Here is a 21,310-nt window from a genome sequence, read left to right as displayed (position 1 = left end):
CCTTCATTCTTTATCAACAACAATAGATTAGTGATTTTTCATGTTGTGATAACCAGTGTCAGAAATGACAATGATTTCAGCCAATAAAACAGAAAACTAAAATAAGTTTTTCTTTCCTCTAATGTATCTATTGGGAATAAAGGTTCACTACTGTCAACAAGAGACAGTAGTCTTGTATTTTTCAGTTAGTTATTTTTGTACCGTTGGTTTACAGTTTTGTTTGTTTACTGTTTTGGGTTTACAGAAGCTCTATAAATAGAGCTTCTATGTTGCAGTTTCGAGTGACGAAAACAGAGCACGTAATACTTTGAAACACATCAAAATAATACAAGAAAGAGTTTTTCTTACCTCTCTCTCTATCCTCTCCATTTTTGTCTTCATCATCACCTCGAACAGTGGCCTCCTCCGTCGCCGGATCGCTCCCGAAGCAGCTCCCGAGACGAAGCTTCTCGACGCCCTAATCTCGCTTCTCCCTCAGGTTTCTCGTGGTTTGTTTCTGCCACGCTGGAAGTCACGATGCTTGGCAAATACCAAGCCGCATTGGACTGGGCCATACACACTGGTTTAAGTGCACAGTGTTGGGCCGTTTGTAAAATGGTATCAGAGCAGGTCTAGTACCTGCTCTGCTTCCGTTGGCTCTGATCTTGGCATCCTTACTCTTCTTGGTATCTTCTTGGTATCTTCTTGGACTGGTTCTTCCACCATGGATCAGATGGATCAATTTTCCAATCCATCCAGCCCCTATTATCTACATCCAGGTGAGAATCCAGGCCTCACACTGGTTACTCAAACGTTGAATGACAGCAACTACTCCTCTTGGAGCAGAAGTATGAGGAGAGCCTTGCTCTCTAAAAACAAGATAAAGTTCATTGATGGGTCTATAAAGAAACCCCAGAAAAATGACCCATTGTTTGACGTATGGGAGAGATGCAATGTGATGATTTTGTCTTGGATAACAAAGACTCTATCACCACAGATTGCAGAAAGTGTTATATACATTGAAGAAGCCAAAGAATTGTGGGATGAACTGAAAGAAAGATTTTCCAAAGGTGACTACTTCAAGATTTCTGATTTACTTCAAGAAATACATTCCATTAGGCAAGGAGAGAGAGGAGTTAGCCAGTTCTTTACTGATCTAAAGATTCTATGGGAAGAGTTGGAGTCTTTAAGACCCATACCCATTTGTACATGCAAAGTTCCATGCAGCTGTGATCTGTCACGAGTCTCCTTGAAATATAGAGAAATGGAGCATGTGATGTGCTTTTTAAAAGGGTTAAATGACTCTTACAATACTGTTAAAACACAGATTCTTCTCATGGAACCCCTCCCAAATATCAACCGGGTTTTTTCACTCATTATGCAACAAGAGAGACAAGAAAAACACAACTCTGCAGATACAAAAATCCTGGCAAATGTGACTGACAAAAACAGTCAGTGGAAAGGCCAAGGAAGGGGTTCTGGATTTCGTGGCCAAGGAAGGGGAAGAGGTAGAAATCCTAACTATGGTAAACAGTGCTCATACTGTAACAAAATGAACCACACTATAGATGAGTGCTACTCTAAACACGGATACCCTCCTTGGTACAAAAAGGGTGACAACAATCAAGATAAAAAGGCTGACTGGAATTCTGTAAATGCCTGCCAAAACAACACTGAAACAGAGGGGACTCCAAGCACACAACAGACTGCTAATGGTACTGGTAACAGCAATATTTTCAACTCCTTTACAGCAGAACAGATGCAGAAACTTCTCAGAATCATGGATAAAATTGATGAGCCTACCCACAAAGTCAATCAAGTTCAAAGGAATGACACTGAAAATAGAGAAGGTAATCTTTCCTGGATAATAGACACTGGGGCCACAGACCATGTGACCCATGATAGGACAAATTTTGTCACTTTCTTTAAAATTAAACCCATCTCTGTTAAATTACCAAACAACACTGCTCTCACTGCTGAGCATGCAGGAACAATACAGTTCTCAAAAGATTTTATCATTTTTAATGTTCTTTACATACCTGAATTCTGTTTCAACTTGATTTCTGTCCAAAGTCTTATTAAAGATTTGAACTGCAGTCTAACTTTTACCTCTAAGACTTGTCAGATAAAGGAGAACCATACTTTGAAGATGATTGGTTGTGCTAACTCTTGGAAGGGACTCTATTACCTACAAGCTTTTCCTAAACCTGACCAGAGATACATTGCTAATACTGCTTTCTCTTTTAAGAACACTGATGTAAATTTGTGGCATTGTAGGCTAGGTCACCCTGGAGACAGGGTTACAAAACAGATTTGTGAGAATTTTCCTTATGTTAAAATTGACACTAATATTGTTTGTGATACCTGCCACTTTGCTAAGCAACGAAAATTACCCTTTTCTAAGAGTGTTACTGTCACTGTTGAATCTTTTGAAATTGTGCATTGTGATATATGGGGCCCTCTTAGTACCATTTCGGTTCATGGTCATAGGTATTTTCTTACCATAGTAGATGACTACAGTAGGCACACATGGGTTTTCCTAATGAACAATAAAGGGCAAACTAGAGATTTATTACAAAATTTTGTTGTTAAAATTAAAAACCAGTTTAACAAGACTATCAAAACCATCAGATCTGATAATGGTCCTGAATTTAGTTGTGTAGATTTTTATAACTTGCATGGAATCAATCATCAGAAGAGTTGTGTTGAAACACCTGAACAAAATTCTGTTGTTGAAAGAAAACACCAACACATACTAAATGTCACCCGTGGTCTCATTTTCCAAGCTAATATCCCTAATGCCTACTGGTCTTATGCTATTGGTCATGCCGTTTATCTCATAAATAGGCTGCCTACCACCACTCTTAACAACAAAACTCCCCATGACCTTCTCTACAATCTGCCCCCCACATATTTAAACCTCAAAACATTTGGCTGTTTATGTTTTGCATCTACTCTTACCAACAACAGAAGCAAACTTGACCCTAGAGCTAGAAAAGGAGTTTTTCTAGGGTACAAAAATGGAGTCAAAGGCTATATTGTGCTTGACATCAATACAAAGGAACTCTTCATAAGCAGAAATGTCATCTTCCATGAAGATGTTTTTCCCTACAGAAATCTGCAGGTGAGCAGGGAAGACTGTAATACTGAAAAGGACAGGGCTAATACTCTCATTGATCTTCTAAAAGATCCCTATACAACTGATGCTGACAGACACACAGGGTCAGATGTCACTGATCCAGAAGAGGTCCAACTGCCCTCTGATGATGAAGACAGCAGCAACAATATAGAAAACAGCCAAGAAAATCAGAGATGTAGGAGATCTGACAGACCCAGAAAAACCCCTGAGTATTTGAAGGATTATGTTCACCAGGTTAACCATTCCTTGACTGAAAAGAACTCTTTTAAAACTCCGTATCCAATCTCTGATCTCTTGTGCTGTGACAATTTTTCAGACAAACATTTACGATACACCATGGCTGTCACTGGAAATAAAGAGCCCAAATCCTACAGTGAGGCCAAAGGCATGAATGAATGGGTAGAGGCAATGCAGAAAGAAATCAAAGCCCTGCAGGACAATGACACTTGGGTTTTGACTTCACTACCTCCAGGAAAAACCGCTATAGGATGTAAATGGGTGTACAAAACAAAATACAAAAGTGATGGAAGCATTGAAAGGTATAAAGCCCGTTTGGTGGCAAAGGGATACACACAGCAGGAGGGCATAGACTACCTTGACACTTTCTCCCCTGTGGCTAAACTTACCACAGTACGGCTACTCATTGCTCTAGCTGCCTCAAACAACTGGTTCCTACACCAACTAGACGTTGACAATGCTTTTCTACATGGAGATCTTAATGAGGAAGTCTATATGGAGACACCCCCAGGTTTGAATGTCTCAAATAAGGGACAGGTTTGCAAACTAATTAAGTCATTATATGGTTTAAAGCAGGCCAGCAGACAATGGTTTGAAAAACTCTCTACCTTCCTTATAAATGCTAATTACACCCAATCCAAATCTGATCATTCATTGTTCATTAGAAAAACACCTACAAGTTTCACTGCTCTACTTGTATATGTTGATGATATTGTGCTAGCAGGAAACTCCATGGTGGAAATCAATCACATAAAGAGGCTTCTACACAACAAGTTTCGAATAAAGAATCTTGGAGAGCTCAAATACTTCCTAGGAATGGAAGTGGCCAGATCTAAAAAGGGCATCCACCTATGTCAAAGAAAATATGCTTTGGATATACTGGAGGAAACAGGAATGTTGGGATGCAAACCTTCATCTACTCCTTTCCTAAGTGATACGAGTTCACTATACAAGCCCAACAACTACCTGGATGACCCAGGACCTTACAGAAGGCTAATAGGGAAGTTGTTGTATCTCACAAATACCAGACCCGATTTGTGTTTTTCAATTAATCTGCTTAGTCAATTTGTACATTCACCTACTGATCACCACTATCGTGCTATACAGCACATTCTCAGGTATATAAAGTCCAAACCATCTGAGGGATTGTTCTTTGCAGCTGATTCTCCTATGCAGCTAAAAGCTTTTAGCGATTCAGACTGGGCAACGTGCCCTGACACGAGAAGATCCACAACTGGCTTCTGTGTCTTCCTTGGATCTTCCCTTATCTCCTGGAAATCTAAGAAGCAGAGGACCGTTTCTAGATCCTCCACTGAAGCTGAATATAGAGCCCTTGCAGCTACTGTATGTGAGATACAGTGGCTGAGTTATCTCCTAAAGGACCTTCAGGTTGAAGAGACAGGAATCCCAGCCTTGTACTGCGACAACAAGTCTGCAAGGCACATAGCTCATAACCAGAGCTTTCACGAACGGACTAAACATATTGAACTGGACTGCCACGTCGTCCGTGAGAAAATCCAGGAGCGCCTTCTAAATCTTCTTCCCGTGCGATCTGACGAGCAGCTGGCCGATATCTTCACCAAGTTTCCTCACCGCGTCAAATTCAAGACTATTGTTCCCAAGCTTGGACTGATGACAATACATCGTCCAGCTTGAGGGGAGGCTATTGGGAATAAAGGTTCACTACTGTCAACAAGAGACAGTAGTCTTGTATTTTTCAGTTAGTTATTTTTGTACCGTTGGTTTACAGTTTTGTTTGTTTACTGTTTTGGGTTTACAGAAGCTCTATAAATAGAGCTTCTATGTTGCAGTTTCGAGTGACGAAAACAGAGCACGTAATACTTTGAAACACATCAAAATAATACAAGAAAGAGTTTTTCTTACCTCTCTCTCTATCCTCTCCATTTTTGTCTTCATCATCACCTCGAACAGTGGCCTCCTCCGTCGCCGGATCGCTCCCGAAGCAGCTCCCGAGACGAAGCTTCTCGACGCCCTAATCTCGCTTCTCCCTCAGGTTTCTCGTGGTTTGTTTCTGCCACGCTGGAAGTCACGATGCTTGGCAAATACCAAGCCGCATTGGACTGGGCCATACACACTGGTTTAAGTGCACAGTGTTGGGCCGTTTGTAAAAGTATCAAAGGCAGTGCAGAGATAACGTCTCTTCTCAAATTTCATACCCATCCCATCATATTGGTACAGGGAAGACTCTAAATTCTAATAAATCACTAATATGTTTAAAAAAAAACATGCTTGAGAATGAGTCTCTAAGAGCATGTAAAAATGGCTTTCCCACTGGTTCTTAGGAAAAAAAGATTGAAATGGGCCAACCCTACCCCGTCTGATTGATCAAATGGTAAAAAATGGTGACTTGGAGGTTGACTGAATAAGGTTAAATTGGTCCATTTATTTATTTACTTTCTTAATTTATATTTATTTAAATTGGTTTAATCCTCTTAATCTGTGACACTCTGATCAAATTAGCACAATACTTTCAAATTATTCCAACATTTCTTACATTAAACTTTTCAAATTCCACCTTACTTCGGACAAAACACCAAAATGAACTTTTAAATATTCCAGTGCAGGAGAAAAAAAACCTTCGATAAAGTTAATAGAAATCCTTTCCTTTAAAATTAAGTTAAAATAACTTATATAGTATTTAAATAGAGTATTTAAATATATATATATATGCTATATATAATACTTTATTTAAATTCTATTAAAAAATAACTTAGCATGGATGATTGAAACCTAAATGACCTATTTCAGGAAGACAAAAAAGCCGCTGTTAAATATTGAACTTCCATTACACTTGCGAATTTTGTGAAGGGCAGCATCGTCCTTTCGCTCAGTTCTGTACCTCGTAATATTCCAACTCGCGCGAGCGCAGTGGAGGAATCAGTGTTTACTTGTTTCGCATATTCTTCTTCCTCTGCGTTTATATTTGAGAGAGAAGTGAATTGGATAAGAGACTTTCGCTTTCGGCAAATTGAATCTGAGTTCGCGACGGAAAGATGGGAGTCCCAGCCTTCTACCGGTGGCTGGCCGAGAAGTATCCGATGGTGATTGTGGACGCGATCGAAGAGGAACCAGTCGTCATCGACGGCATTCAAATCCCGGTCGATACGAGCAAGGAGAACCCTAACAACATCGAATACGATAACCTCTACCTCGACATGAATGGCATCATTCATCCCTGCTTTCACCCCGAGGATAGGGTAGCTTTTATCCTCCTTCTTCAATCTCACTGCGAATTCCTCTCAATAACTTATTTATTTGGTTGATATTTTATTGAATTTCAAGCATGCGAGTTTGACGATGATTACGCGTTGTGTGTTTCGATGCAGCCTTCTCCGACGTCGTTCGATGAGGTGTTTGAGTGCATGTTTGACTACATTGACAGGCTGTTCGTTATGGTGCGGCCGCGGAAGCTCCTCTACATGGCTATTGGTGTGTGTTTTTTGCTTCGTTTTTATTATTTGTGATTTGTAATTTGTAATTGTGTTGTTTATGTTGCTGGTGGGGCTTATTTGCTATGTTTGGTTTGACTTGATGTAGATGGTGTTGCGCCGAGGGCGAAAATGAACCAGCAACGGTCTAGGCGGTTTAGGGCTGCGAAAGATGCAGCTGACGCGGTATGTATTTTGGTCATTGGTAATTTTTTTAATCCTTAGTAAGGTTTTGTGTGGTTCTGGATTCTTTGGGTTTCGTTATAGACTTCATTCTTTCGTGTTTCTTATAATGTAGCAAGGAAATATTATTTGAACAACAGATTTTACGACTAATAGGGAGAAAGAAAGAGAGAAGTAAAAGATGTAACTAATGATGGAGAGATAGAAACAAAAAGTGACGTTGTATGAATAACATATCTCTAGCTAGCAATTACCTTGGATTCTGTGTGAACGTACTCTCTTGGCTGTTATCAACAATTAGGTTGAATCAATTGCATACCACATTGGTGGGTAATTGAAAGCTTGAACTTAGAGGTTGTACGGTTACTCATATATATAGTTCATACTCTGGTATTCGTCTCAAGTATTTAACCATTAATCAACACACTTTTCATTTTATCATAATTTTGTGGCTTGCTACATGTACTGGTCAAATATTTCTTGAATTGGGTGGTAGGGTTATTCGGATAAAATGCAAGTTTTCTTGTATCTGAGTGGGGTGGCTACTGCTAGTGATTCTTGCTTTGCTCCCTTCCTTTGAGGTTAATGTTGTAACTTTCTTATGTAGGAGTAGAAATATGCTGGGTAGATGAGGCTTTGTTAGGTTTCGACTTGAAATTTAAAAAAAAAATAAAGCTTGAGCCTCCTGACATATTTAATTGTTATAGGTCTTTTGAGAAGACCTTGGCTCACTTGTCTAAAAATCTTGTCTGAACTATGAGCCTGTTTAAAAGCCTATTTTGCTTTATTGTATTAAAAGGTCTTTAAAAGGCTTGTGGATTTATTGCATTATTGGTCTGAATAAGGTCATTAAAAGTTTCAATTTTCTTATATTATTATGCAATATATGCTTTGCTGGCCTTATTATATATATAATTATGCATAATCAATGTATGAATTGATCTTTCAATAACCTTATGAGTTTGACATTTTATGTCGCTTAACTAGCATAATTATTAAGAAAGGTATATATATGATTTTAAGACACTATAATAATAGTACCATAAAAAATGACTATTTAAAAATGCTGCCATGTTCATCCTAAAAGGCTTTTTGAATGTCCTGATGTTTGATGTTTTCGACCAAATAGACTTTTTTTTTTTTTAAATCCAGGCCTGACCTACGTTTTAAAAAGGCCTGGTCTACGCCTGATGTAAGCCAATGGTAGACTCTTGTGGGATAGCCTTACCTATTTTCACCCTTAGACTTATGATACTGATGTTTATGTGAGCGACTATAATCTGTCAAGAAAATGGTGAAATATCTGATAAGATATGTAGATATGATTTCTGCTTATGTTTGCCTGTTTTTCTATTTTGTGATAGGCTACTGAAGAAGCAAGGTTAAGGGAGGAATTTGAGAAGGAGGGTAGAAAGCTTCCTCCTAAAGCAGAGTCACAGACGTTTGATTCAAATGTCATTACACCTGGAACTGAATTTATGGCTGTTTTGTCAATTGCACTTCAGTACTATGTTCATCTTAGGTTGAACAACGACCCTGGTTGGCAAAATATTAAGGTAGAGAGTTCATTTTATATAAACTGTCTGGCAGTGGCAATTGCGTCTCATGATGGGGAATCTTCACTGATGTCATGGTTTATGTTTGTGTCCACAGGTTATTCTTTCTGATGCAAATGTTCCTGGTGAAGGGGAGCATAAGATTATGTCCTATATCCGCCTGCAGAGAAATCTTAATGGTTTTGATCCAAATACAAGACATTGCCTATATGGTTTGGTACGCATCTTACTTCCTCATCTTCTTACTCTCCAAAATTCAACTTTGATTTTGTTTATCAAGAAAAGAAAATCTAACTTCTTTTCTATTTTCACTCTATCTTCTTTGCTTTATTTAGCATGATTGTAATTAACAAATTCCTATGACGTGTTTGGATGACAGGATGCCGATTTGATTATGTTGGCATTGGCTACCCATGAAGTTCATTTTTCAATTCTTAGAGAGGTTTGTGTCTATCGAGTTGTTCTTTGTATCTGAATTGGAGTTTATTAGAGTAGTCAAATAAGTATATGATGTTGACATTGAAGGATGATTGATATAAATTTTATGCAATATTTTTGGCTTCTTTCCATTAGTTGTTGTGAGTGATTGAATCATTGGTAAATAATGTGTTATTGTAGGTTGTATTTACTCCTGGACAAGACAAATGCTTCCTCTGTGGTCAGATGGGCCATTTGGCGGCAAACTGTGAAGGAAAGGAAAAAAGAAAGGCAGGAGAGTTTGATGAAAAAGGAGAGGCTATCGTGGCTAAAAAGCCATACCAGGTCAGGATTTGTGATATGAAATTCATATCTTATATTGAGTATGACAACACTTTTGGTATTTAGTCCTTAATTTTACTTCCTTTTTTTCTTTTGTAGTTCCTGAATATTTGGACTCTAAGAGAATATCTGGAGTATGAGATGAAAATACCTAATCCTCCTTTCGAGTTTGATTTTGAATGCATTGTGGATGATTTTATCTTCATGTGCTTTTTCGTCGGCAATGATTTTCTTCCACATATGCCTACACTAGAGATTCGTGAGGTCTGGTATTCTATTTCTTAGTCTTTCTCTACTACTTTCTGTATACTTGCTTTGAATCAAATTTCAGGATTGCTCTTCTATTTTGTAAGCATTAATTGTGGATTTGTCCTTGACTTGTAATTGGTATTGGACAAAATATGGAGCGGTTTTTTGCCCCTGGTTTGGATTTTGGTACCTAACTTCAATAATTTGGGTCAATCTTGAAAATGATGGGTTTCTTCTATCTAAATAACAAGGAAATAACTATCTGGAAAGACTAAATTGTTGGGTCGGACAAGGCTGAAGTGCTTTGAGCTGAAGCCCGGATGGAGTATCAAAATAATTTTACCTTGCTCTGAAAATTAAGTTAATTTAAAGCATGCGACAGTTTTTTCAGGATTTTGTAGTTTACCAGTACGAACACGATCCAAAAGCTCAAGCTTTTACATGGAGGCAAACAAATGTTATATATTTGGCAAACAAAAAAAACTTTAGAAGTGACTAGCCTACATTTTTTTATGTCACTGAATCAAAACACTTTTAAGATATATGGTATGGTCTATGGGTCAGTCTTTATGGTTTTCAAAAGTAGTAATAGCTTTGAGATAACATATCTGTTTGCCTTTTCATATATTCTTTTCGGAAAATGTTTTAGAGTTTATAGTTTAATTTATAGTGACCAAAAAATTTCATGAGGTATGCTGCTGTGTATTCAGTTTAGGTGAAATTGAGAATTTGGATTTTAGGTTTAACTTTGACATGTATTAATGAAACAAGAAGTCTGGTGTTATCATATCAATATGACCTTTCCGATGGGTTGTGGTTATTCAAACATCAATTCTATTTGATTTCATTGAGTAAAACAAAAAATGATTGTGAATTATTTTTAAACATTTTGCATAGCTTAAATCATTTTGCATAGTGCAGATAAATGGATCTGAATTTTCTTGCTGCCTATACTTCAAGAATGGTCTCACTGTTAAGGCAGAAAGAAGTCCTAATCTTTAGCATCCTTTTAAATTTCTTAATTTTTTATGTAGTGCAGTAATTATTTTGTTATTATATTTGCCATGTATTAACTGACCTGAAGTGTAATGTTTTATATGCTGCTTTTGATTATGTAACTGATCTATTTCTTGGAATTTCATTTGTTCTACATAGGGTGCAATCAACTTGCTGATAGCTGTATACAAGAAAGAATTTAGGGAATTGGGTGGTTATTTAACCAATGGTAGCACGGTATGTGGTAGTAATGGTGGGGATCTGCTTGAAATGCTGTGCCACTTTTCGTCCACATAATCATTGACATTGTCTTTTTCTTTCCTGCCTCTTTTTAGATAAACTTAAGCAGGGTGGAGCACTTCATTCAGGCTGTTGGATCTTATGAAGATAAAATATTCCAGAAAAGAGGTCGATTGCATCAGGTTTGTTCAGTTGCATTGCATTTACTCACCCTTTAAGGTTTACATAGAAAGAGATCATCAATTTGTGCCTATTGGTAGAATGATGTCACACAATTGAGGAAGTGTGACTGTTCAAATTTTCTCATAATTGACGGGAACATTTTTTAAAGAGTGGGAGATAATTTTTTTTTAATCTATATAGTTTTCTTCTTAAACATAGATGCTTGAGTGCATGTTTTGAAGTTATTCTTTGCATTTATTTGTCTTCATTCAGCGGCAAGTGGAAAGAATAAAGCGTGAGAAGGCACAGGCAAAAAGGGGAGATGATACCGAGCCTCAATTTCAACCAGAGTCTTTAGTTGCAGTTTCACGATTCCATGGTTCTCGTCTTGCTTCAGCTCCAACACCATCACCATTTCAGCAATCTGGGCATTATAACTCTCAAGTGTCCTCATCAGTTAAAAAATTCCATAAAGAAACCTCTGAGAGGCCCCATAAAGTGGCTAGGTTATCTTCGGGAGCCGCTCTTGCTGCTGTTATTGTTGAAGCCGAGAGGAGTGTTGAAATAGAAGTATGTTTTCCTGCTTCGGGAGAGGCATTCTTTAGAACTAATATATGGGCTAACCTATTACTGGGTATGAGCCTGGCGAGGAATTAGATGCACTTTGTTATCTTGTCAAATAATTGTTATTCTAAGGTTTTTACAATGATCTGGTTAGGTCCTCTGTGTCTTGTCTGAGTTTAGTATTCTTTTACCTTTCAGGCTCAAGATAATAAAGATGAATTGAAAACAAAATTGAAGGAGATACTTCGTGAGAAAGCGGATGTATTCAACTCAAAAAATGCTGAAGAGGACAAGGTAAAAATATAGAGTTCTTATAGTCTTTTTGTTTAGTATTTTAGTTTTCCTATGCATTTATGTTTGTGTATTTTTTTAATACATAACAAATATGTTAAGTTGTCCTCCCTGTGGATATTAGATTAAAAACTTTTGTTTGTTAAAATATTTGCTATGGCATTTTAAATTATTTGTCATAAATCTTTTGATTCACTATATGGTTAGTGCATGATATGGAAAATAGATCTTTTGATCCAATGTGGGGCAAATTTCTTTTGTTACCATTCTAAAGACTGTAATTTATGTTGAGGAAATTTTGGGAGTTCGTTAGGATATCATAATATTAATTAGATTGATGTTGACTAGTTAAATTTCATAACGAAGGAAAAAAATTGGAAGGATTTCTTAAATATTTAAAATTGGAAGTGTTTCTTAATTATGTCTCCATTATTATATAACCTACTTGACCCTGTATTCACATTTTCCTCATTTTTAAGATTTTTTCTATCAAGTCCTGGAAAAATCTTTGCTCAAAACAAGAAATAGAACTGAAGAAAATCAACTGACTTTTTAACCTTATAATTTGTCAAATTATGGATCTGCATTTATTCTTTATTTCCAAAGGACTTTTGAATTTGAAGTGCATGCCTCAGAATGATCTTTACTAGTGTATGTGTAGGGAATGGTTGGAGTTCTTGCCATGTGACCAATATAACAAGTTCAAATGGTGACATGGTTGCACTACCCTTCCCTTAGGCCTGTGCTAAACAGGAGCTAGGGGAATTGATTGGATGATAATGCTACATGGAACTGAGTTATGTGCAGAACCTTCTAAGTTTCTTTTTGAATCTAGGTTACAGCTTGCTATTTTGAGAAGCATGAGATGCATCTATATGTAAAGCTTGCAATTATGACTCTTGTACTGAAGAAAGTTATTTCTTTATCTTTTGAAGTGAAGTTAGACATATATTTAGTCCCTTTACCACAACTAACCCTTACACTATTTATTTTGTCTTTGTTTGTATGTGCAACACATTTTTAATTTTGACTCTACGTATATCTCATTCTAATTTGGTCCTTCTTCCTATATCACATTCTTAATTTTGTCCCTGTATGTAAGGGACCAAATTAAAAATGTGCTACACGTATGTGGACCAAATCAAGGATGTTTAAGAAAGGAGTAATGGTGACAGGAACCAAATTGGTAATGTTTTCCAGTGTATGTACTGATTTAACATGATTTTATGCATACAGACTAAATTGAGAATTTGTTACATAATAGGAACTAAATCATATGTTTAACCTGAAGTTGTTTCACTTCATTTAGCTAATATTGCTGGTTTCGACAGATTAAGTTGGGAGAACCAGGCTGGAAAGAGAGGTATTATGAGGAAAAATTTTCTGCTAAAACTCCTGAGGAACTTGAAGCGATACGGAAAGATGTTGTAAGTTAATGAATCAAAATTTTATTAGTTTTTATTTTCAAACTCTCCTCCAAGGGTTTCCCGTTCCCAAGTCTTAATCTCTCTTATTTATATCTTGCTATTTATATCATACTAACCTGTCTTACTAACTAACCCATTAATATTCCAACTATCTCAATTATATACCCTTCGTTAATTTCCTCAAGATTGGAATTTGAAAACTGGAATTCCACACTGAAATAATACACTTGTCAAGTTTTCCTTGATTGCGGGAAGACAACTACACCCATTTTATCTTTTGCTGGGAGAAACCCGCTGCCTTGCATGCAAGATTGGGTTCAATGGCTCTGGTGAGTTCCAGGGTGAAATCAAATTCTGAATAATCTGGACCTCTATGGGTGTTGCTTAATTTCTCTTCACCTCTGCACTCAACATGTCACCAGCTACCCAATCATCCAAGTTTAGCAGCATAAATCCACCTAAGCAATTCAATATAAGAATTGATTGAAAGAGTTTCAAACTAACATGAGAAAAATTTCTCTCAATTTTCTATTCATTCAAAAGAGATTTAGTGTGATGCTTTTATAGCCTATCCCAGAGTCGAAGGGAGGAGACTTTTTTTGTGTGTAGGACTAACACTAAGCCAAAAAACGCATGGAGTTATGCGTGAAGCTTACTTGGGTGCTAAGTTCAAATTTCAAAAGGAAGTCACACCTATAGCATGTATACCGGTGCGCCTTTTTGGCCAGGAGAGGAAGGAACATGTTTTAAGCATGCGCATGGCACACCTAGTGTAAAAGTAGAGGGCCTTGCTTGTCTGCAACCTAACCTAGGCATGGAAAAATACTCCTTAGTGATGCTGGGCCCTGATATGGGCTTATGTCCATGTATTAAAACTTAAATTAGTTGGGAATATTTCTAAGCTTAGGTTAATTTGTTTCTCTCTTGGCTTAGGTCACAGAGAAAATTATAATTGCTAGTAGAAACAAATTCTTCCATCGTATGAAGCTCCAAGCATTCCCTAGTATCTCCTTCAACCTATTTAATTTTTTATCTTGGCCATCTCATTTTGTAGCTCCCAACAAAAAGTAGAGGGCCTAGTGTAAAAGTTGATGGAGAGGAAGGAACATGTTTTAAGCATGCGCATGGCACACCTAGTGTAAAAGTAGAGGGCCTTGCTTGTCTGCAACCTAACCTAGGCATGGAAAAATACTCCTTAGTGATGCTGGGCTCTGATATGGGCTTATGTCCATGTATTAAAACTTAAATTAATTGGGAATGTTTCTAAGGTTAGGTTAATTTGTTTCTCTCTTGGCTTAGGTCACAGAGAAAATTATAATTTCTAGTAGAAACAAATTCTTCCATCCTATGCACTCCCTAGTATCTCCTTCAACCTATTTAATTTTTTATCTTGGCCATCTCATTTTGTAGCTCCCAACAATTGTTCAATCCTATCTTCTCCGTTGACTTTGTCTTGGCTCTTGTGATTGTTCATGGATTGTTGGTTGCCCCTCTTGGATCTTCATCATAGTCTTTCCTTCAAAGATATGGCTACCATAATTATCTTTTCTATCAAAGCTGTGGCATCCCGAAGTATTCTTGTATATAATACTTTTTTTCCTTTGAAGATCTGGCAGGTCAGAACTATTGTTACGATTCAAGATTTGAAGTGAGAGAGATAAGAAAGACTTTCATCGAATAAGATGAAAATAGCAACAACACGAAGGGTTTCCCTCTCACAAAAAGCTAATGGTCAATTTAAAATGATAACAAATCTGAATCTTTGATAGGTTTCTGGATATGAAACCTATCTGACTTCAAGCACTCACATACACTGTAAAAGAATGGTATCTGTATTCAATTCACAAGATACAAGTACAATCAGGAATACGGGAGCCTAATCCCCCTCTTCTGGTCAAAGCCTAGACTTTACAAAAGAATACTCTAAAACTGTCCTCTCTACCAAACCCCCCTTGCCTTCTTATAGAGGCAACTCCTTTCTAACTACCCAACATACCGTTCGGCTTTATACCGTTCGGCTTCCCCCCTGCCTTTATACTGATCGGCTTCTGACTCACGTCCCCCCTGCCTTTATACCCTTCGGCTTCTCACTTCCCCTTGTCTTTATACCGTTCGGCTTCTATCCTAAACCCATTATATCCTATTATCTTATATCCTATCAATCTCCCATTCTTCTTCCCTATTTGTATCTAGCTAACCCCTCTAAAATTCTAACTATCTTAACTAAACCCCCCACCCCCTCTTATATACTATCAGATTCATTTGGAGATCTAGGTTTTCTTATTGCAATCTTTTTTTTTTCAGGTCTTGAAGTACACTGAAGGCCTATGTTGGGTGATGCACTATTATTACGAAGGTGTTTGTTCTTGGAACTGGTAAGTTCCTTCTTTTGTTTCTTGTGATTAACTGTGTAATCCTGAAATTATGTTGCCTTTCCTTTATCTTTAATTTGTCATCATGGTATTTTTCTCTACCTCACCTATCAAATTTGTGATGACCTAATTTTATGATGAATGCTTCATTTTAACACTTGTTTGGTTGATGGTAGGACTAATACTGTGTGATGCTTGCTTATAGTTCCTGGCCTGTCCTTTCACTGTTCTGCTGCAGTTTCCCTATCAAAGCCCTTTAATATTTTTGGTGAATTTTTGATTAGTGACTAAGGTCCTTCAGGCCCGATTCTTGATATTATGTTAGCAACTGGTTCAGGTTGGTTACATAATATAATCTGCGTTGGAAATTCTTCTGCTCTGACACAATACCAGTGTGGTGGCAGAGTAGAGGAAAACAGAGAAAAAGTACACCCTTACTCATTCTAGAGACCATTGTTGTCCCTAAGGATGCCCTCCTACAATTTCTGACACCTCCCCTCCTTTCTTTTCAGTCTATTTATATTATTTTTTACCCTAGTTAACTACTGTCAGTCTGGTACATGGTTATGATATACACCAAAGGAATAAACCCTCGTTACTTCTCTATTCCTCCTCACATAAACCTTCTTAATAGGGGGTTTATTCTATTTGATTGACTTTCGTGCTTTTAGCAGAAAAGAAGATGCTAAAATTTTATGGTAATCTAGATATGTATTTACTTTGAAGTGTTTTTTTTTTGGTATTAACATTCGGGGAAGTAAGCTTAGTGTATTTAATATTTGTTATCTACCTGCTTCTGGGGAACATAGTGGGATAAGATTTTCTTGTTGTACCAACTTGGTTCCCAGTATGGCTGCTCATGTTTTGTTATAATGTTCAGATCCATAAGGTATTGCTTGGTTTACTATTTAGTATCCTAGTTTCTTGTAAATTGTCATGCACATACCTATTTTCTCTCTCCCTCACAGCCGTTGTTCTCTCTGTGCTGTTTTCTGAGTATCTTTGCTCCCCTGTAGCTAGTGCACTCCCTAAACATTACAAACATTTTTCTCTCAATCGGCTGAGTATTGTTTTTTGTTTCCTGGCAAGCATTATGATCTCCAGCCATTTTTTTTGCTCTTCAACAGCCGCCATGTCCTTTGGCATTTTTAACAAACAAGATGATACATATGCTCTAAGTTGAGGGAATGTTAAAGATATCAGTTCCTTCCTTATTTACTATGTCAGCTTCAGCAACCATCTCGCTGACATGATTCTCTCAAGGGGTTTTGTCTTTTTAACATTTGTTACAGCTTTGTCTCATATGGCACATATGCTCCAATTTGAGAGTGAGTGTTAGGAATATGGTTTAAATATTATATTAAATAGGGAGATATGATATGATTTGATAGGAAAATATCTGACTAATAATTCCCATTATTAAATATTGATTTTGTTTCTTATTGTTGTATTGAGAATACTCGTGTGCAGCACAATTTAGAGCAATCGTTTCCATGAAAATAATTTTTTTTGGAGATCTCTCCTCTCATTTATTGGGTCTCTTTTTGATTTTGTAGTTCTCAATAGATTCCAACCAGTAGGGCAATGTGTTGTTAGCACTCCTCAGACAAAGTCCTTTGTTTCAAAATATTGGAACAAAGGCTGTTTTATGCCTTGTATACTTTTATCTCGCCACCTGTGTTTACAATATTAACCACAACACAACCTAAATTAACTATTATATAATGTTTGCTGTCCATCACTGGTAAGGCCACATACATCTATCCTTTGTAGACCTCACTGGTTGGGGAAGTTTGTTTTGTGGGTTACTTTTTTAGATATACAAGTAAGGAAACACAGCTAGGGCAAAGAATAAAAATATTTATTTACTTCTCTTGCCTGTGAATTTCAAGTTGTTTAGAATCTAGATTGCATCTACAAGAATTCCAAGTCTTATTTTACCAATTTTATTGTGTTATAAAATAGGTTTTATCCATATCACTATGCCCCCTTTGCGTCTGATCTCAAGGACCTTGGTGAACTTGATATTAGTTTTAAGCTGGGAACCCCATTCAAACCATTTGACCAGCTTCTAGGGGTCTTTCCTGCTGCCAGGTTTGCTTGCTACCCTAACTTATTATTGTTGTTAGCACTCTAAACTCTGTTAGTGTAATAACATTGGTACTATGACATATCTGCAGCTCTCATGCTCTTCCTGAGCCGTATAGGAGACTTATGACAGAATCAAACTCACCTATCATTGATTTTTATCCTGTTGGTATGACTTCTTCAAAGTCTATTAATTTAAATTTTAGAAGTTCTACTGTGTTATCAGGATTGATCCCTACTTAATATTAATGTTGTCTCAGATTTTGAAGTTGACATGAATGGAAAACGCTTTGCTTGGCAGGTTCGATCCAAATTTATGTTGCCTGCATTTTTTTCTTTAATATTTTCTAGATATGGCTGCATCGCAGTTGATAATATCTTCCTTCCTCTTTACAGGGTATTGCTAAGTTACCTTTTATTGATGAAGAGCGTCTTCTCGCAGAAGTTCAGAAGATTGAAAATTTTTTAACGGTATGTCTTGGTCCTCCTTTGAGCTTAAATGCATGCACATCTGGTTCAACTTGCTGTTTGTAATTCATCTCGCCTCCCAAATGTTTACTAATATATAGCTTATGTTTTTTCTATATCCTATTTCTATTAAAAAAAATCAAAAGCCAGAGGAAAAGCGACGGAATGCTATAATGTATGATTTGCTCTTTGTGAATTCTTGCCACCCTCTCTCTGCATGCATAAGTACACTGGACAACAAGTGTAAAAACATGTCAAACAACGAACGGGCTTTGGTGAAGGAAAAAATCAATCCCATAGAAAGGTTGGTGCTTAATGCTTTGACATTTTCTAAGCAAATTTGTTTGTGTTATAGTAGTGCATCTGATGGAATATTATTTATTCTCACGCGTCACAAAATGTATTGGGATTATTATGTGGCATTAATATGATCTTTGAAGTTGTATGGAATATACACACTGATTTAAATCCTTAAGAAAAAAATTGAGGCCTTTGTTTTTCAACCTTTTGTCGATAATGTGTAGCAGGATTTATTTTGACAAACAAGTCAATTAATACAGAATTTCTTCTTATTAAATTTTAATTGAAAGTTTAACTTAGACATGCAAAACTTGTCCCTTTAAAAGACACAATACAATAAAAATAACACGCAAGATAGTTGATCGAAATGTGGGTTTGGGTAGTGGAACATTTATCACCAATAAGCTAAATGCTGCTGAAATTCCAGTTGATTTCGTAGTTATTTTCTAAGTGGTTTAGCCGTTTGGTGGTTCATTTTGAAGTAACCAATTTTTACCCAATAATTGACATTTTGAACAAAAACTGTTATTTGTGTCAGGACTAGACTGGAATTGGTACTATCCCTGTTTAGGAAATTAAATGTTAAGATATGAAAAGAATACTAATATATTATGATAAAGTGAGTGGGCCATGTTAGTTCTTATAGAGGGTAATGATTTTAGGGTTAGCATAAAAGCACTTCTGTGAAAAGATGATTTTTTTTTTCCGCAAAGACAAACAGAATAGCTGTTGCTTTAGAACTTCACAACAGTTTTCAAATGTATGAAATGGTCAAGTTTGTTTACTTCATATAAATTTAACTTTGAAAAGATATCCTGCTGGACTATTTTCTGATGTTATTTAGGGATACATGCAGTGGTGGAATGAATGGTTACTTATCTTTATGCGGTGGAGAACCTTGCCCTCCTATCTTTAGGTCTCCTGTTGCAAGCATGGAAGATATCATGGACAATCAAGTTATGTAAGTCTGTCGATGCTGGGTATTATTCAACAAGAACACATCTTATGGTCTTGGATCTGTAACTGACTCTGATTTATCTATTTTCCTTTTCGTGCCTTTTTGCTCAGATGCGCAATATATAGACTTCCAGATGCTCATAAACACATTTCCCGACCACCACAAGGAGTTAAATTTCCTATTAAGGTATTAAATTTAGTAGCAGATCCTTGTTTATACCCTCTAATTTCCAAGTCCCTTTTCCAATCTAGTTTTTAATTTCAAACGTTGCCACATTAGGACCCTACTCTGTTTAAAGTAGCATACTTATTTGTGTTTGGTCTACTTATACTGTAATGTTGGTGGAAAAATAAAATTATATGCTGTGTACAGTCTGTTACCGTTGGGGATATACAGCCTGACCGTGGTTTATGGCATGAGGATTCAGGTAGGAGACATCACACTGAAAATGGGAGGTAAGGCTTTCTTTTGAGTTAAATTTATGATTTACTGTTGTATTGGTTGCGGCATCCATTCATCTAGTTGGCTGAAACTGACCGGGGATCTGGTTTTCTATATCAGGAGAAACCCTCCAGGGTCTTCTGGCCGGGAGCTTGGAGAGTCTGCACACAGACTCATTCTCAATTCCTTACAGGCGAAGGTTGACTCCAATGGCTACCGTCACCCACATAATGGACCACCTATATCTTATCCTGCACCAATGGGTCATCGGCCACCGGTGTCTTCTTATGGTTATGAATCACACCCAGGATACGTTGCAATGCCCCCTGTTCCTGCTCCCTCACTCCATGGCAGACCCCACTTTACACCTTACAATGCTGTCCCTACTGCTCAGCAGTATGGCTATAATCAACAATACCTACCACCTCCCGTAGCATACAATCCTCATCAGCCATCAAATTCTTACGAAAGAAATGACTATCAACACCCTGGATCACATCATTATGAAAGAAATCAGCTTCAGGGTACTGGTGGTAGTTTAAGGCATGGATATCAATCGTCAGGATACAATCAGAACGCCGGGTTTATGAACAATACGCAAGGTGGACATGCTAGTCACCATCATGATGTTAGTCATCATCACCATGTTATTCACCACGGCCAAAACTTCCAACCATCTAGAACCCATGAGAATTGGACTCCACGAAACAATCAGGGTGGAAACAGGGAATACGGTCATCATTCGTCCAATCAATTTTCTTTATTAGATAGAAGAGGAAACAGGAATCCAATGCCACCACCCGGTTACGATCGCCAATAGACTCATTCAGTAAGTTGTACCATATATATTTTCTCAATTAGTTGATGTTTCAGAGTTGTACCTGCATTTTCTCCTATTATCTCTAGAACACAGGTTGTAAACATTTTCCTACTTTATAGGCTATTCAATTCATCGTGTTTTCTCATCTCTTTATGAAAGGAGCTACAGAAAAAAGATAGATACCCTAAAGCAGCTTCCTATGCTACTGTTTTCACAAAACTCAAAGGCCTTTACTGAAATTGAATAATATCAAACCTTCTATATTTATGTTTATTATTTCTCTAAAATAGCATATTCTTCATTGCTTAAAAATGTTATTAATCTTAGTTTTTGCAGTCCTACAATATCACCTACTTTTAAACACTTCACACAAAATTTGCTACGTTTATGGTAAATATTAAAAGTGTGTAAGTCTAGTATGTTACTTAATATTGCCCAAAAAATAATGTTACTTAATATTATTACTTAGAATATTGTTTAATCGTTCTCTCTCTTTTAAATCATATTTTTTTAAAATAGCGCAGTTTGTATAAAAATTCATTTTTATGTAAGTAACAATATGTATTTTAATTTTTTAAAATTATTGAAATTTTTCGTCCAAATATAAAGAAAAAATTTAACAATTTCCTAAA

General features: G+C 36.8%; 1 protein-coding gene across 2 annotated transcripts; it reads left to right on the top strand.

The window, feature by feature from the left end:
* Nucleotides 1–6,249: 6,249 nt before the first annotated feature.
* On the top strand, nt 6,250–20,823 carry LOC124822460 (5'-3' exoribonuclease 3-like). 2 transcript variants are annotated; one of them, XM_088097522.1, is made up of 23 exons: nt 6,250–6,573; nt 6,703–6,805; nt 6,914–6,990; nt 8,352–8,543; nt 8,641–8,760; nt 8,923–8,985; nt 9,162–9,305; nt 9,402–9,566; nt 10,707–10,784; nt 10,883–10,969; nt 11,223–11,519; nt 11,712–11,807; nt 13,136–13,231; nt 15,536–15,606; nt 17,569–17,697; nt 17,784–17,860; nt 17,952–17,992; nt 18,088–18,162; nt 18,306–18,463; nt 19,316–19,420; nt 19,528–19,603; nt 19,790–19,872; nt 19,979–20,823. In XM_088097522.1, the coding sequence occupies exons 1-23, from the start codon at nt 6,370–6,372 to the stop codon at nt 20,676–20,678; spliced, it is 3,237 nt and encodes a 1,078-aa protein (XP_087953648.1). In that variant the 5' UTR covers nt 6,250–6,369; the 3' UTR covers nt 20,679–20,823. The 2 variants fall into 2 exon arrangements, with proteins under 2 accessions (XP_087953648.1, XP_087953645.1); XM_088097519.1 differs by having other exon boundaries at nt 19,304–19,420.
* The last annotated feature ends 487 nt before the right edge of the window (nt 20,824–21,310 follow it).

The sequence above is a fragment of the Vigna umbellata genome, chromosome 1 (genome assembly GCF_029865625.1).
Source record: "Vigna umbellata cultivar VRB3 chromosome 1, Vumbellata_1.0, whole genome shotgun sequence".
Lineage (NCBI taxonomy): Eukaryota > Viridiplantae > Streptophyta > Magnoliopsida > Fabales > Fabaceae > Vigna > Vigna umbellata.
This window is presented reverse-complemented; position numbering and strand designations above follow the sequence as displayed.